This window comes from Mandrillus leucophaeus, unplaced genomic scaffold (genome assembly GCF_000951045.1).
Source record: "Mandrillus leucophaeus isolate KB7577 unplaced genomic scaffold, Mleu.le_1.0 Scaffold605, whole genome shotgun sequence".
Lineage (NCBI taxonomy): Eukaryota > Metazoa > Chordata > Mammalia > Primates > Cercopithecidae > Mandrillus > Mandrillus leucophaeus.
In genome coordinates this window covers 1263687-1280417 of record NW_012106531.1, presented here as the reverse complement: position 1 = coordinate 1280417, position 16731 = coordinate 1263687, and the positions used below count along the sequence as shown (strand labels likewise).

General features: G+C 43.7%; 1 protein-coding gene across 1 annotated transcript in view; it reads right to left on the bottom strand.

Moving 5' to 3' along the window:
- ANKRD55 (ankyrin repeat domain 55) overlaps positions 1–6440 on the bottom strand; it is a 152955-nt gene extending 146515 nt beyond the window's left edge. Inside the window, exons 1-2 of the mRNA XM_011999871.1 lie at positions 6322–6440; positions 5941–6031 (exon numbers count right to left, since the gene is read on the bottom strand). Of these exons, the coding sequence (XP_011855261.1) occupies positions 5941–5998 (58 nt within the window). The 5' untranslated portion in view covers positions 5999–6031; positions 6322–6440. The remainder of the gene's footprint in view (positions 1–5940; positions 6032–6321) is intronic.
- Between the last annotated feature and the right edge of the window lie 10291 nt (positions 6441–16731).

Genomic DNA, 16731 nt, shown 5'->3' with positions numbered 1-16731 from the left:
CGGTCATGATGATGGGTGCCTGTAATCCCAGCTACTCGGGAGGCTGAGGCAGTAGCATTGCTTGAATCCAGGAGACGGAGGTTGCAGTGAGCCGAGATCATGCCATTGCACTACAGCCTGGGCGACAGAGTGAGACTCCATCTCAAAAAACAAAACAAAACAAAACAAACACTGAAACAAACATGCTTGCTTAGATTTGTTCAGGAGTAGTCAAGAACAGGAAAAAAAGATTCTTCTCCCATCTCTCTTTCCCTCTGCTCCTCTTTCTTGACCAAGAGAAGGAGAAGGCTACGCATTTTCTCAAAGGCAACATATAATCTGCTTCTAAACCAGGGCTGGTTTGCCAGCTAGTCTTTATTTATCTGGACTGTCCATCTGAAAATCAATCACAGAATTCCCCTCAATGTTCCTGGATTTATTCCAGGCTCCCATGCAAGATCTCTGAGCCTGAACTGAGCAACTGAGCCCAAATCATTCCCTTTCCTTTCCTATCTGCTATGCTTGCCTTTCAAAACTCCTTTGGGAGGACTCCTTTGCCCAAAACACCATTCAAAATTTGCTTATTCTTCCTTTGGAGGCATCTGGTTGTCACGCCAGATTTTTCACTTTTGCTTTTTCAGCAAAGCACAGATCTTCTGGTCTAGCATTCCCATTTTAGATGAGCAGTTGGATTTAAAACCTGCACATCTGTGTGTGGGAACTTTAAAAATCCACAACACAGTGGAATAAGAGCTTGACTGTGAAAATAAATGATTCATTAATTCGATTTTTCATAGATGTCTTTTTTTTTAATTAAACCTTATCACTGGCCAAGGAAAAGACATTCTGCAGTAGAAAGAACATGGGCTTTGAAGTGAAACAGGGTTAGCCTGGAATCCTAGCTTTGCTGTTTTACTTTGTGGTGACATTGGGTAGGTCATAACCTTTTAAAATTTCCTCATCGATAAAAGGGGGTCATACTCTGAAGCTGATATGAGGATTATATGAGCTAGTCTGTGTGCAGTCCTTAGGACAGAACCTGGGTCTGCTAAATGCTCCATAGACATTCCTTCTTGTCAGTATGTATCCATGGAAAGCCCTGCACAGAGTCTCCGCCAAACAGATGCTCCCCATCTGCCCCCACCTCTTATTTGTCAGTTTTTCTTCTAGCTTAAAGGAGAATGGATTTTACCAAAAACTGAGTCACAGTGTTGCGTTCTTTCTGGGATCTGACCTCTTCTCACTCCCTGCAATAGGTTGAATGGTGGCCCTAAAGATACGTTCTCATCTCTATTGCTGGAACCTGTGGCTATTCCCTTATATGGCAAGAGAGTGACTATGACCTTTTATCTGAAGGGATGTGATTAAGTCAAGGACTTTGAGAGGAGGAGTTTATCCTGGATTATCTGGGTGGTCCCTAAATGCAATCACATGCATCCTTAAAGGAGAGGCAGAAGAACTTTGAGACAGGTACACAGAGGAGCGATGCACACAGACGAGGCCAACTGAGGATGGTGGCAGAGACCAGAGTGATGAGGCCACAGCAGCCAAGGCTGGAAGGAACAGGGAAGATTCTTTCCTAAAGGCTCTAGGAGTAGGCCCTCCGCTGACATTTTTTTTTTTTTTTTTTGAGATGGCGCCTCACTCTGTCACCCAGGCTGGACTGCAGTGGCATGATCTTGACTCACTGCAACCTCCGCCTCCTAGGTTCAAGCAATTCTTGTCCCTCAGCCTCCCAAGTAATTGGGACTACAGGTGCGTGACACCACATCTGGCTAATATTTTATTTTTACTAGAGATGGGGTTTCACCATTTTGGCCAGATGGGTCTCAAACTCTTGATTTCAGGTGATCTGCCCGCCTCGGCCTCCCAAAGTGCCGGGATTACAGGCGTGAGCCACTGTGCCCGGCCCGCTGCTGACATCTTCATTTCAGACTTTTGGCCACCAGAACTGTGAGAGGATATATTTCTGTTGTTTTAAGCTACCCAGCTTGTGATAATTGGTTACAGCAGCCCAGAGACACTCACATACTGTAGTAATCTGGGCTGGAAGACAAAGTCCTTCCTCTGCTTTTCCGCAACTCTACCAGAGAAACAATCTGTGCAAGAGGGTGGTCCACAGCCCACACAGGTGCGTGCAAACACACCGCTCAGCATCTTCAGGCACATTTCCTCAAAGACCCTGGCAGGGCCAGGCCCTCCTCACCCCCAACAACACAGAGGAGTGGGTGAGGCCCTGAGGCTACCCGCCCCCCCGCCCCCTCGCCTTTTTTTTTTTTTTTTCATTTTCTCTCTGAGGCTTGGGATTCTTTCAGGCGCAGCAAAACTTTTCTTTCCAAAAGTCATGACAAAGCTTACAATGCAAGTATCTTTAGTTACATAATACATAGACTTTAGCAGGAACCTCTGTGTTCTGTAGTAAATGGCTTTACTACAGGTCGCTTCCTGCGTGTGTGGGCTTTGAGAGGGAACACAGCCAGAAAGAACACGTGGGACCAGAAGAGATGTTGCTATGGTGAAAGCTAAAAGCACAAAAGAGAGCTGAGAGTTCTGAAGACCCAGGCTTCCTCCCTCACAGTTTTACAAAGCCAGCCAGAGACACAGCCCTCATGCCCCTGGCCAGTCAAATAACCTGATCTTTAGGCCTCCCAGCAGCTCTGTGAATATGTAATATAGTATTATCCACATTTACAGTCAAGGAGGCAGAAGCCAGTGGAGATCAACTAGTCTGTGCAAGTTCATGTAACTAGGAAGAGGGCAGAGACAGGACATGAGCAAATGGCCATCTGTCACCAAGACCCTGGCATGCCTTGTTGCCTCTAGCTAAAGAGAAATATTGAGAAATGCATGTGGAGGGATTCAGTTTGCCAAACCCACCTCGTTGGAGCCCTGAAGGTCCTTCTGCATCATATTCTTCCACCATTCTCTGGGCAACCATGAGCCAGAGTCAGTGCTAGCCCAGGGATTGGCCATGCACAGGAAGCTTCCTTTTGCCCTGTTGTATGGATGGAGAACACCTGAGCCTCAGTCCCCTCTGTTGCTATTTAGTGGGGTGTAGTTATCATTATTAGGAAGGACCCAGCTTTGAACCTCTCTGTGCTTTAGTTCCCGCATCTGAAATGTGGAAGAGGGGTAGGTCGGATGACTGGTTCTCAATCTTTGCTGTCCATGGGAACTTCCTAGGGAGTGTTGGTTGGGCCATATCTCACTGCAGTTAAACTGGAATCTCCCTGGGTGGGATTCAAGCATCAGCATTTTCAGAATTTCTTCAGATGATTCTTTTTTATTTTTTTTGAGACAGAGTCTTGCTCTATTGCCAGGCTGGAGTGCAGTGGCCCGATCTCAGCTCACTGCAACCTCCACCTCCCAGGTTCAAGTGATTCTCCTGCCTCAGTCTCCCAAGTAGCTGGGACTACAGGCGTGTGCCACCATGCCCAGCTAATTTTTGTATTTTTAGTAGTGACGGGGTTTCACCATGTTGGCCAGGGTGGTCTCAATCTCTTGACCATGTGATCTGCCTACCCCGGCCTCCCAAAGTGCTGGGATTACAGGCGTGAGCCCTCACGCCCGGCCCAGATGATTCTTAAGTACAGCCAATGTGAGAACCAGTGGGTTGCCTGATTGCTAAGGTTCTTCCAGATGCAATGTCTTCTGTCCCCATCTGCATGTAAAGCCAGTGCTGCTAGGGTTCAATTATCCAGATAGTAACTCATGAAAAACCCTTAACTAAAGCCCCATGCTCAACTTTTCCCGAGAAAGTCACTTCCCTTTGGTTTGTCCAACAATATAATATTTAAAATCTGTCTAATGGTCTCAACCTCTCATGGTCTTTCATGCTTTTGAGAAAGAGGAAGGATTAATGGGGTAATAAAACTATTCAGGAATCACTTAATTATTATTCTAGGGCTTGCTATAAAGAGTATCCTAGGGTTCTGAAAAAAATGATTAATGTAATTTAATCACCCAGTACTAAGCCCTCATTTAGGACTGCTACATTCAAGCTGAAGGTAGAGAGATGAGTAGTCTTTTGCACTTCAGAAACTGCCAGTCCAAGGTGATAATAACAACAGCAATAATAATAACAGCCGCAGCCAAAATGGGAAAATACTTATTGAATATCAGGCATTGCTGACAGGTGCATTTTATATGTTATTTTAGATCCTCACAGCAACCTGCTAGGTAAGCATCATTTCCTTCATTATATTGCTGGGGAAACTAAGGCCCAGAGAGGTTAGATAACTTGCCAAGTTCACACAGCTAAGAAGTAGCTGATCTGCCATTCTGGTCTATGTCTATAAGATTTAAAATTCCACGCTCTTTCCACCATATGATAAAACCTCTAGAAAGAGAGAAAGGATTGAGAAATAGAGATAAACATGGCAGGGAGAGGGTTAACTTCCATGAGAGAATCGCGCCCAGGTGGAGGAATTGCTGTGAATTGCTCACATGAAAGGTGTTATAAGAAAATCAGTCTTGTAATTCTATATCTTAACTATGTTTGGGGCTCAATCCTGTTAGAAGGTATAACACTGGAACATGTAAATTCATTATGAAGAGCTAGTTCATCTTCAGTCAGTCCCAGCTCCTTCCAATTATTCTTCAAAAATAAACCCATTGTGTGTTTCGTGGCTCAGCAACGTCATTTTTTAGCCAGTGTGAGCTCTTTGGTTCTTAGCAGATTTTCACTTTTACTGACTGCCATCAGTGATATAAAATGTACCAGGAGGAGAGGATGGTGGTGGGCACAGCTGTGACAACCCCTTTCTCTATGGTGTTAAGATCCAAACGCGGTATGAGCCAGCACTTTCTGAAGGCACACACACACACACACACACACACGAACACTATTCCAAATGAGCTAAGACCTGGAGAACACACTATATACATACATACATTAGCTAACTCAGGAATCTAAACAAAAATTTATTTTTGGAGAAACCCACTGGGCTAAAATAATTCACCCACAAAGCCAAATGTAGCTTGAGGGGTATTAAACATGCCTAGAGCAGGAAAAGGGAAAAAAGAATGAAGCAATACATTTTCTTAATGAGGCTTTTTCAAACCACCATTTCGTGTTGTAGCCCAAACAGATAAAATCACCAAAGGAACTTAGGATCTTGAAGAATATTCAGAGACTGTAGAAAGTGGTTTAAATATTAGATATTTAAGAAAAGATTCTAAAAAATATTTATTATGTTTATAAAATGGAAATTTCACGTTCATACTAAAAAAAATTTACAATTACACATAAGTATTACGTGAAGATGTGTATAAACACACTGCATATGCAAAATGTATACACCTAGACCATATGGCCAAATACATGGTATTATAAGGATGAGTTGATTTCACAGCAACATTTTGATGTGGAAAATTACCTCCACTCCAGAAATTATAAGTAAGGAAGATATACCCTGTCGCTGCAAATAATAGCATAGGGATATGTCATTACACAACCTTGGATGAGATAACATATCAACCCGACATAAATACAGGCAACATCTATTCCTGAAAGAATAAAAAAATGCTTATGAAGATATAGCAATGAGATACTGGGCTAATAGAATGATTTAAAAAAAAGTGATGTGTTCTTACACTGCTTACTCTAATTTTTAAAAAAGATTCGGAAGAAACAGAATAAAGACAACACTATTGAAATAGTGTGCTTGAAATTCAATTTTTAAAATTTGAAGGTAGGAATACTTCAACAAGATCATAAGCTTATACAACAAATCATAAGCTTATTTTTCTGTTTCAGATGCTTATCAAAGAAGTGAACATTTTGAACAGGTTTGTTTTCTAGGTGAAATCCTCTTTCCACATCCTACATAGCAAATACTCATGCACACGCACGCACGCACACACACACGCACACTTCTCTTTCTCTCCTTACAACTGCAAATCCATACCATGGGACTAAGGATGCTAACACCAAAAAAATGTGTGAAAGCAACATTTTACCTCTTTGCTGATCAAACACAGAAGGGGTGCTGAAATCCATGGTAGCCTGTCTCATCATTTACCATCAGAATGGCAAAAAGCATCCAGGTCTCTAGAAAGGAGAAAACACCATCTCAAACATTACAGTCAACATGACAGTCAGAGGCAGCATCGTTTGCCAAGACCTCTGTTTCAGAATTAAATGTGCACCAGAGCTGCAGGTTGTTGTCCAGGCAAGTGATGAAAATCGGTAAATGCTATTTCTGTAAATACCTGCTAGAAAAGAGTTACTCTATGGCCTCATTCATCAGCTGTACTTGGATATAATACACCCTCCACCCCCAAATAAATAAACACAATTACTCAAACTCTAAAAAGATAGTAATTGTATGGGCCACCTGCCTTGGATCTGGGCTGGGGAAACACAGCAGATCACGGAGCTTCAGCAGCTGGAATGTCGCTTTACACCAACAGAAATCTGAATGGGTGAGTGAGGATTCACAGGGCCAGACAGAGCATGTGCAAAGCTGCCAATGCAGTTCGCATTCGGCTGTGCTCTTGGCGGAGCGAGAACTGCATTTGGGTCATGTGAGCAGAGAGTGCCATCTCAATGGAATAGGATGTAAATATTGTAGCAGGAGGCTGCTGGCCATGTGCTGTGTGGAGTAATTATCCATGTTGGCAGTCTTCTTCACTCCCCTTTCAGCTCCGTTCTCCAACTGACAGGGAGGATGGGGAAAGGCGTCATTTGAAAGGTGACATTTCAAGGCTCGAGTGTCTGTGGTGATAAAATTAAAACAGTCTGCAGTCACAAGGGAGTTTATTGTAGCATTATATGTGGTAAAACCTGAAAAGTCACCTGAACATACTTCATTCAGGAAGCGGTTAAGTAAATGGTGGTAAATTCGTACTCTAGATTTAAAAATCTGACAAAATAAATCTATGTGTATTTATCTGGTGACATGTCACTAATCTATGGTTAAATGAAAGAAACAAGTTATGTATTTCATTTGTTCACATTTTAATAAAACCAGAAGCCACTCACTGTATACATTATTATGTTTACATATTCAGGGGAACACTGAAAAAGATGTAAAAAGATACGTACTGCTAATATTGGTTCCCTCAGGCCAGTGTAATTAGAATAGATTTCTAACTTGTTCTGTATCAATCTCTGTATTTTTGGTTTGTTAATAACCAGTATCTATTATCTTATATTTGTAATAAAAATATGGTATAATAAATTCAAACAAAAATCTACATTCTAGGCACAACCAGATTTTTGGATAAGTCAAATAGCCATATAGTAGATGCTTTTATAAATGCTATTAATAGTGGTAATAACTGTTTTCTTTTTAACTTAATTAGTGTGTGATTGTGGAAATAAAAGCAGAAACCATTTTTCTCCGTACATGGCCACCTTTGTTTGGATATGGACTGATCTAGTGTATAATTTATGTTCTTTGACAGGCAGGCTCCTTACTTCTCTCCTGCCTCATATTTTCTCAGTGCCTATCATTAATTTTCCATCAACATATTCGGGGGCCTCTCTTCTGTGTGACAATACTACTGCTCACTCAAAAATACTATTCATTCTCCTTTCCCACATCAGCCCCTCCCCTCAACATGCCCTGCGTTCTTTTTATTTAAAAACACAGGCAGAACATATGTCTTACAAATAATTACCCAAAATGTGCTCCTTAGATAAATCTCTTAAATTTCCCAACACCGGTTTCTTGCATTAACCATGAGAGCCAGACTTAGGGGCTGCGAGTGGATTGAGGAGGAAACTGAGAATTACACCAGCAGATCCTCAGCTAAGGAGAGATGGCTCCAGCTCATCTGGCTGACAGAGGTAAAAGGGGTTTTTGCCATTCAGTCCCTAACAAGAGAAAAACAAAGGGTTTAGATGAGCTTCCCTTTCATTCATTTGTTCATTAATTCATCAGTTGTTAAGGAAGGAGTCCTGTGCTCCAATCATTTCTATAGGCACTAGAAAGGCAAGGCAGGAAATGTTCCCATATTCAACGAGCTTACACTCATGGGTGCAACTTCTGCTCCTGGCCATGCTGGAGTAATAGGAACTGGATTCACCCTTCTTCCTTAAACAACTGGAAAATTGGGCAAAATAGGTCAGTTTTTGGACAGCAGAAAGCACAGGACACGGATCTTTGAGAGAAGATAAACAAACGAGGTCAATGTGAATCCCCAGCTTGCTATCTGGGGAGAGTTTCCAGGCTGCAGCACATGGAGGGGATAGAGGGCTGAATGGTTTGTGGAAGGGCCCACAGAAAGGAATGTCCTCATTCTAGTCCTCAGAACCTATGAATATGACCTTATTTGGAAAAGGAGTCTTTGCAGATGTAATTTAGTTAAGGGTCTTAAGTTGAAATCATCCTGCATTATACTGGTGGGCCCTGTATCCAACCACAAACGCCCTTATAAGAGACACGCAGAGAGAGGTGGAGGAGGCCACCTGGGCCTAGTGGCAGAGAGGGGAATGATGCAGCCACAAGCTAAGGAACACTTGCAGCCACCAGAAGCTGGAAGAAGTATGGAACAGGCTGTCCCTTAGAGCCTTCAGAGGGAGGAGGCCCTGTTGACACCTTGAGTTCAAAATTCTAGTCCCCAGAACTGTGGGAGAATAAATTGCTATTGTCTTGAGCCACCAAACTGGTGATGATTTGTTACAATGGCTTCAGGAAACTAATACAAAAGAGGAACTATCAAAATAAATGCAAAGTCTCTAAAATGATTACAAAACCAAATTAAAATATACAGGCATTTTCACGTTTGGAAAAGGGTTGCTTTGGGCTCATTTTGAAGAAAGGCAGTCAAAGAGAATGGAAAGGGTATGAACTTGGGTTTGTCTTTTGTTAGGTGTGTGATTAGGAGAAGTTGATGCAGTGCAGGTGAGCCCCCAAATTGGGACTTAGCCTGAAGGATTCTTGGCTTTGCCCATGAAAGAATTCAAAGGGGAGCCCGTGGTGGAGACAGTAACTTTTACTGAAGCAGCAGTGTACACTACAGCAGCAGCAGAGGTACTGCTCCTTGTGGATAAGGGCTATCCCACGGGCGCTGTGCCCGGAGGAGCAGTGTATGGGATGTTGGCAGATGTATTTAGACCCATTTTAATTACATGCTAATTAAGAGGTGGGCTACTCAGAACTTTCTGGAAAAGGAGCAGGGAGTTTCTGTAACCGGGTAAGGTAAGCATTTGTAAACTGTCATGGTGTGTTAGTGGGAGTGTCTTTATGCTACTAAGCAGTGAGGGCAGCTAGAGGTTGCTCTCCTTACCATCTTCTCGTTTTGGCTGGCTTCTTCACTGCACCCTGTTTCAACCAGATCCTGCTCTGAGCAGCAGGGTTGCAACCAGGCATCTTGACCAGTGCTTGGAAAACAAGTCCTGCTGATCTACCTCACAGTAACATAATTTTTTGAGCCTCAGTGTCTTAACCTGTGGCATGGGAATCCCACTCTCTAACTTCTTGTGAGAGCTGACTATTATTCAGTCCACTTCCTGGGCTGCAAACATAAGAGTTCTCCCTCCCTCCCTCCCTTCCTTTCTTTCTTTCTTTCTAGATGGAGTTTCGCTCTTGTCACCCAGGCTGGAGTACAATGCTGCAATCTTAGCTCACTGCAACCTCTGCCTCCTTTATTCAAGCGATTCTCCTCCCTCAGCCTCCCGAGTAGCTGGGATTACAGGCATGTGCCACCACGCCCAGCAAATTTTTTTTTGTATTTTTAGTAGAGACGGGGTTTCTCCATGTTGGTCAGGCTGGTCTCAAACTCCTGACCTCAGGTGATCCGCCTGCCTTGGCCTCCCAAAGTGCTGGGATTACAGGTGTGAGCCACTGCGCCCGGCCAAGATTGTTCTTTCCATACAACCAAGGCCAGTGTACATTAAGATATGGTTGTTTCTTGAAGGCCAGTGTACAATAAGATATGGTTGTTTCTTTTGTTTTTGAGACAGGAGACAAGGTCAGGCTCTGTCACCCAGACTGGAGTATAGTGGTGTGATCTGGGCTCACTGCAATCTCCACCTCCCAGCCTCAAGCAATCCTCCCACCTCAGCCTCCCGGGTAGCTGGGACTACAGGCACGTGCCACACTGGGCTAATTTTTGTATTTTTTGTAGAGATGGGGTTTCATCTTGTTACCCAGGCTAGTCTTGAACTACTGAGCTCAAGCAATCCACCCACCTTGACCCCCTAAGGTGCTAGGATTACAGGCGTGAGCCACCGTATGGAGCCTTCACATTCATTTTGATTAAAGCACTTATTCATGCCTATCCGGTGCCTGTGGTGCATTAACTTTGATCTACAATGCAGGAGATGAGGAGAGGACAAGGTCTGTGGTCATGTAAAATCTGACTGCTTCCTTCCTTTCTAGTTCTTTCCTCACCACTCTCCCTCCCTTCCCAACATCCAGCCACACTGGTCTGTCTTTAAACACACAGTTCTCTTTTCCATGCCCTAAAGACTGCTATTCTGTCTCTCCTTGGAATGCTGTTTCCCCTCAGTGCCACCACCGAGCTTTCTCTGACAACATTATCCAAAATAGTCCTCCACTCTCATGTCCCACCAGTCACTTCCTTTTTCAGAACGCTGCTTTGTGAATTTACAAAGAGAAATAGCCCTGTTAGGGAAACAAGACTTTTGCCCATACTGTGACAACTGTCTAGCCCACTGCTTCTGAGCCTAGCTGTAGTGAAAAATCTGGTTTTTGAATTTCCAAACCATCATGCATCACGCATTCTGAAAATATGATAAAAATTAACAGAAACATAAAAGTAGGAGTTAGAGAATACAAGCCCTAATTTTTATTATTAGAGTCAACAGGCATACTATTACATGTCAATAAATACAATCAGGCTGGGTATTGCAACTTGCATGTGTAATCCCAGCATTTTGAGAGACTGAAGCAGGAGGATCACTTGAGACCAGGTGTTCAAGGCTGCCGGGATCTATGACTGCACCATTGCACTTCAACTTGAGCAACAGAACGAGATCATGTTTCTAAAATATATAAAGAATATTAGGGCCAGTCACAGTGAGAGGTGACTACCTGCTAGCAGCCCTTGCTGGCTCTTGGCACCTCCTTGGCCTTGGGGTCCACTCTGGCCACGTTTGAGGAGCCCTTCAGCCCCCCACTGCAATGTGGGAGCCCTTCTCTGGGCTGGCCGAGGCTGGAGCCGGCTCCCTCTGCTGGAAGGTGTGGAGGGAAAGGCGGGGTGGGAACCCGGGCTGCGTGTGGTGCTTGCAGGCCAGCGCGAGTGATGAGCGTGGGCTGGGCGGATGGGCGTGGGCTGGGCGGGCAGTTCTCACACTTGGAGCCGCCAGCAGGCCAGCACCGCAGGCCCTGGGCAGTGAGGGGCTTAGCACCCCGGCCAGCAGCTGCGGAGAGTATGCCAGGTCCCCCAGCACTGCCTGCCCACCCGTGCCTTGCTCAAATTCACCCCGGGCCTCAGCTGCCTCCCTGCTGGGCAGGTCTCGGGATATGCAGCCCGCCATGCCCCAGGCCCCGGGAGCCTCCCCGACAGCCACCGCCCCTTGCTCTGCATGCCCGGTTCAATCTACTGTACAAAGGCTGAGAAGTGTGGGGGCGGGGCGCTGGGACTGACAGGCAGCTCTGCCCTGGCCCCATGCTGTACCCACTAGGCAAAGCCAGCTAGGCTCCTGAGTCAGGTGGGGACTTGGAGAACTTTTATGTCTAGCTGGAGGATTGTATTTGCACCAATCAGCACTCTGTGTCTAGCTGGGAGTTTGTGGATGCACCAATCAGCACTCTGTATCTAGCTAATCTGCTGGGGACTTGGAGAACTTCTGTCTAGCTGGAGGATTGTAAATGCACCAATCAGCACTGTGTCTAGCTCAGGGATTGTAAATGCACCAATCAGCACCCTGTCAAATGGACCAATCAGCTCTCTGTAAGATGGACCAAGCAGCAGGATGTGGGTGGGGCCAGATAAGGGAATAAAAGCAGGCTGCAGAAACTAGCACAGGCAAGGCTGTCCAGTCAGTTTCCACATTCTGGAAGCTTTGTTTTTTCACTGTTTGCTATAAATTTTGTTGCTGCTTGCTCTTTGGGTGTGCACCGCCTTTATGAGCTGTAGCATTCACTGTGAAGGTGTGCAGTTTCACTTCTGCAGCTTCGCTCCTGAGGCCAGTAAGACCATGACAGCTCAGGACGAGAGGAACGAACAACTCCAGAGGCACTGCCTTAAGAGCTGTAACACTCCCGGCGAAGGTCTGCAGCTTTACTCCTGAAATCAGGGAGACCAGGAACCCACCAGAAGGAAGAAACTCCGAACACGTCCAAACATCAGAAGGGACAAACTCCAGACGCACCATCTTTGAGAACTGTAACACTCACTGCAAGGGTCCGTGGCTTCATTCTTGAAGTCAGTGAGACCAAGAACCCACCAATTCTGGACACAGCAGTAGCTCATGCCTGTAATCTGAGCACTTTGGGAGGCCAAGGCAGGAGGACTGCTTGAACCCAGGAGTTTGAGACCAGCCTGGGCAACATCGTGACACCTTGTCTCTACAAAATAAAATTTAAAAATCCGCTGGGCATGGTGGCATGTGCCTGTAGTCCCTGCTACTGGGGAAGTTGAGGTGTGAAGATTGTGTGAACTTGGGAGGTGGAGGCTGGAGTGAGCCATGATCACGCCAATGCACTCCAGCCTCTGTGATAGAGTAAAATTCCGTCAGAAAAGAAAAGAAAATCAGAACAAACATACTACAAAAAGAATGATAAAAACTTTGGGGCCGGGAGTGGTGGCTCATGTCTGTAATCCCAGCACTTTGGGAGGCCAAGGCATGCAGATCAGGAGGTCAGGAGTTCGAGAACAGCCTGACCAGCATGGTGAAACCCTGTCTCTACTAAAAATACAAATATTAGCCAAGCTTGGTGGAGCAGGCCTGTAATCCCAGCTACTCTGGAGGCTGAAGCAGGAGAATCGGTTGAACCTGGGAGGTGGAGGTTGCAGTGAGCCGAGATCGTGCCCTTGCGCTCCAGCCTGGCCGGCAGAGTGAAACGGTCTAAAACCAACAAAAAACTGCACATTTTTCACTGAACGTGCAATTTAGTAGTATTAGTCTGTGCTGTTCAATACAGTAGTCACTAGCTACATGTGGCTATTTAAATTTAAGTTAATTAAAATGAAATAAAATTAAAAATTCAGCTCCTTAATCACAATTGCCACTGTGATTTTACTTTATCGTGATTAAAATATTTTCCTCTTAACTTTTATTTTAGATTCAGGGGGTACATGTGCAGGTTTATTATATGGGAATATTGTATGATGATGAGGTTTCGGGTACACCTGATCTTGTCACCCGGGTAGTGAACATAGTACCCAATAGTTTTTCAACCCTTGCTCCCCTCCCTCAATCTCCCCCGTTAGTCCCCAGCGTCTGTTGTTCCCAGCATTATGTCCATGAGTACCCAATGTTTAGTTCCCACTTAAAAGCAAAAATATGGTATTTGGTTTTCTCTTCCTGTGCTAATTTGCTTAGGATAACAGCCCCAGCTGCATACTGCTGCAAAGCACATGATTTTATTCTTTTTTTGTGGCTGCAAATCTTTAGCAGTTTTTTTTGTTTTGTTTTTTGTTTTTGAGGTAGGGTCTCAATAGGGTGCCCAGGCTGTACAGTGGCACAAACATGGCTCACTGCAGCCTTGACCTCCCAGGCTCAAGTGATCCTCCTCCACCAGCTCCCCAAGTAGCTGGGACTACAGGTGTGCACCACCATACCCAGTTATTTTTTCTTTTCTTTTTTTTTTTGTAGAGATGGGGTCTCGCCATATTGTCCATGCTGGTCTCAAACTCCTAAGCGCAACGGCCTGCCTTCCTTAGCCTCCCAAACTGTTGGGATTACAGGTGTGAACCACCACACTCGGCCTATGGCTGTGAAGTTTTGCACTTTGGGAAATGCTGGTAAGTCATGAGAAGACAAGCTACAGACAGGGAGAAAATATTTGTAAAACAACAAATCCAGCAAAGGACTTGCACCCAGAATATACAAAATCCTCAAAACTTAATAGTAAAAAAAAATGCCCAATTTTAAAAAAGTTCTAAGATTTGAATCAATAGTTCGTCAAAGAATAAATACCAAAGGTAAATAAGCACATGAAAAAATGCTTAGCATCATTTGTCATTAGAAAAATGTAAATTAAAATTGCGATGAAATACCACTATGCACCAATTGGAATAGCTTTAAAGAGAAACAAGCAACTAAGATTGCACCATGTGCTAGTGAGGATGTTGGAACTCTCATACATTGCTGCTGAAAGAGGACGAAATGGTGCAACCATTTTGGAAAACAGTTTTGTAGTTTCTTATAAAGTTAAACATAAATATGGCCCAGCAATGCAATCCCCAGGTATTTAATTTAGAGAAATGAAGACATATGTTTACACAAACACTTTTTTATGAATGTTTATAGTGGCTTCATTCCCACCCAAAACTAAAAATGACCTCAATATGCATTAACTGGTGAATGGATAAACAAACTGTGGTACATTTATATGATGGAATACTACTTAGCAATAAAAAGGAACGAGCTACTGATATGTTCAATTAATGGATGAATCTTTAGTGTATTATGCTGAGTTAAAGAACCCAGACACAAAAGGCTACATACTGTATGATTTCACATATAAGGCATTCTGGCAAAAAGTGGAGACAGATATCAGATGAGTGCTTTCCAGGGAATGGACCACAAAGGAACAGGATGGAACTTTTAGAGTGACAGAAATATTCTATATCTTGATTGTGGTGATGGTTACATATCCTGTATTCATTTGTCAAACTCATAGAACTAAACATCTGAAAAGGGTGCATTTTACTAAATGTAAATCATACCTCAATAAACCTGAAAGAATCAGCAATATGAATCTTCTTAACCTAGATTTAAAAATAATTGTTTGTTAAAAATGAAAATAATTGGAACTAGGAGAATTAAAAAATGACTAAATGCTTACTTTTCTCATATATTTATATGGTTTTAGGGTATGGTTGACAAACTAACCCTAAAATGTCACATATGTAACACCGTCCTACTGTGCATGACTTTTCATGCACATTTGACAATGCCCAGCTGGTCTACACCACAGTGAGACAAGTCTGCCATCACAGGCTTGAAGGTTGTGGCAATGTCAAATTGCTGTAACCATCTCTAAGTGGTTAAAATTTACTTTCAATTTGTATACTTAACTTGTCATAAACGAGTGATAAACCAGCATCTCCTGGACTGGCAGCAGCCACAGCCCACACTTTGAGTACTGCTGGTCGAAATCTCTCTTTCCTTGACTTTTCCCATGGTGGGCTGCTTCTTACCATTCAGGTCTCTACTCAGACAGCCTTCCCTGACTTTCCTATTCTATCTAAAGGGGTCAGCTGCCTTCCTTCTCAATTCCAATTATAGTTAAAAAAACTCCTCATTTTTGCCTTCTTATAATTATCACCATCTGTACTTAACTTGTAATTCATTGTGTCTTCATTGTCTGTCTTTCTGTAGCAGATACTGTCAGTCCCCAAACCCGTTAATGTGCTTCAGCTGGCTTTCAAAGGTCAGCATGTACATTTTGGTCTGAGAGTATTTTTTCAGAATGCAGAAGGTCACTTTGCCAGCTCTGAGGATGGGCAAGAAGTGCCAGGGAATTAACCCCCTCCCCAGCCCACAACAATCCTCAACCAGTGACTCTCAGGAGCTGGTCTATAAACACCAGCTTCCTTGCCCTTGGATAGGATGATTCTGAGGCATGGTGTTTTACTCCATTTGCCATTTCCCTTTCAGGGTTAAATTCCATTGCCACCTGTGAGAACACGTCTAATAATGTTCTTTGTGTGGGCTGCTGTTCCCTCTCTATATTACTTTCCCACTTTCCTACTGATATTTCCTGAACTTCTCAATAAGTTACTTGCATTGGAATCATTGTCTCAGGGTCTGCTTCTAGGGAAACCCAAATTAAAACTTTTCTCCACAAGAGGGTAAATTTCACAAGGGCAGGGTCTTTGTCTACTCTTTCTTTGTCTGCTTTGTCCACTGCATGTCCCTACAGCCTAGCACAGAGAGGGGCACAAAGGAGGTGCTCAATACATTTCAGTGCATGAGGGAAACTTCACTGAAGAACTTTCCTTGCCCAAGCTGACAACTTGCTCACTTACAATGTAACATGGGAACCCAATTAACCATCCTTCATGGGGTAAGAACTTTCTGACAAGAACTTCTGTAGTCCTTGAAATTTTCTAGTCTAAACAAGAAACCATATATTTGAGGATTGGTTCTAGGATTTCTGGAATTGGCTCTCAAATCCGATTAAATTTAAGGATTCTAATAGCTCTATTTCTAGGAGTAAAGATAGCATTGATAGTCCATGGTGTGAAGTGGTAATAGAGATATGCAAAACATCTGCACTGAATATTCCTAATTAATCACTAGACACAACAGGAAAGGAGTTGGGTGACTGTGTAGATGATACCCTCAAACATTTTTGGAAACTTAATGAATATGGCTGGTTGCTCCTAATGTCACTGGACAAAGTGATAAAAGAAAAGGACTAGCTCAGAGATTCTAATTCCCAGCTCAGGTGCCATATGGATGACCTGGAGGTGTGTATGTGTACCCTGAAGGAGAGTCTTACCTCTTGTAGCCACAAGGCTGAGGATGCTGAAAATCAAATGCAGACTCTAGCTGCCTGAATTACAATGCAAATTGAACTCCTGAATTACAATGCAAGTTAAACTCCCAGCTTCACAGGATGTTTGCTGTTAAAATGAGGACATTGATTGGGAAAGTAGAGG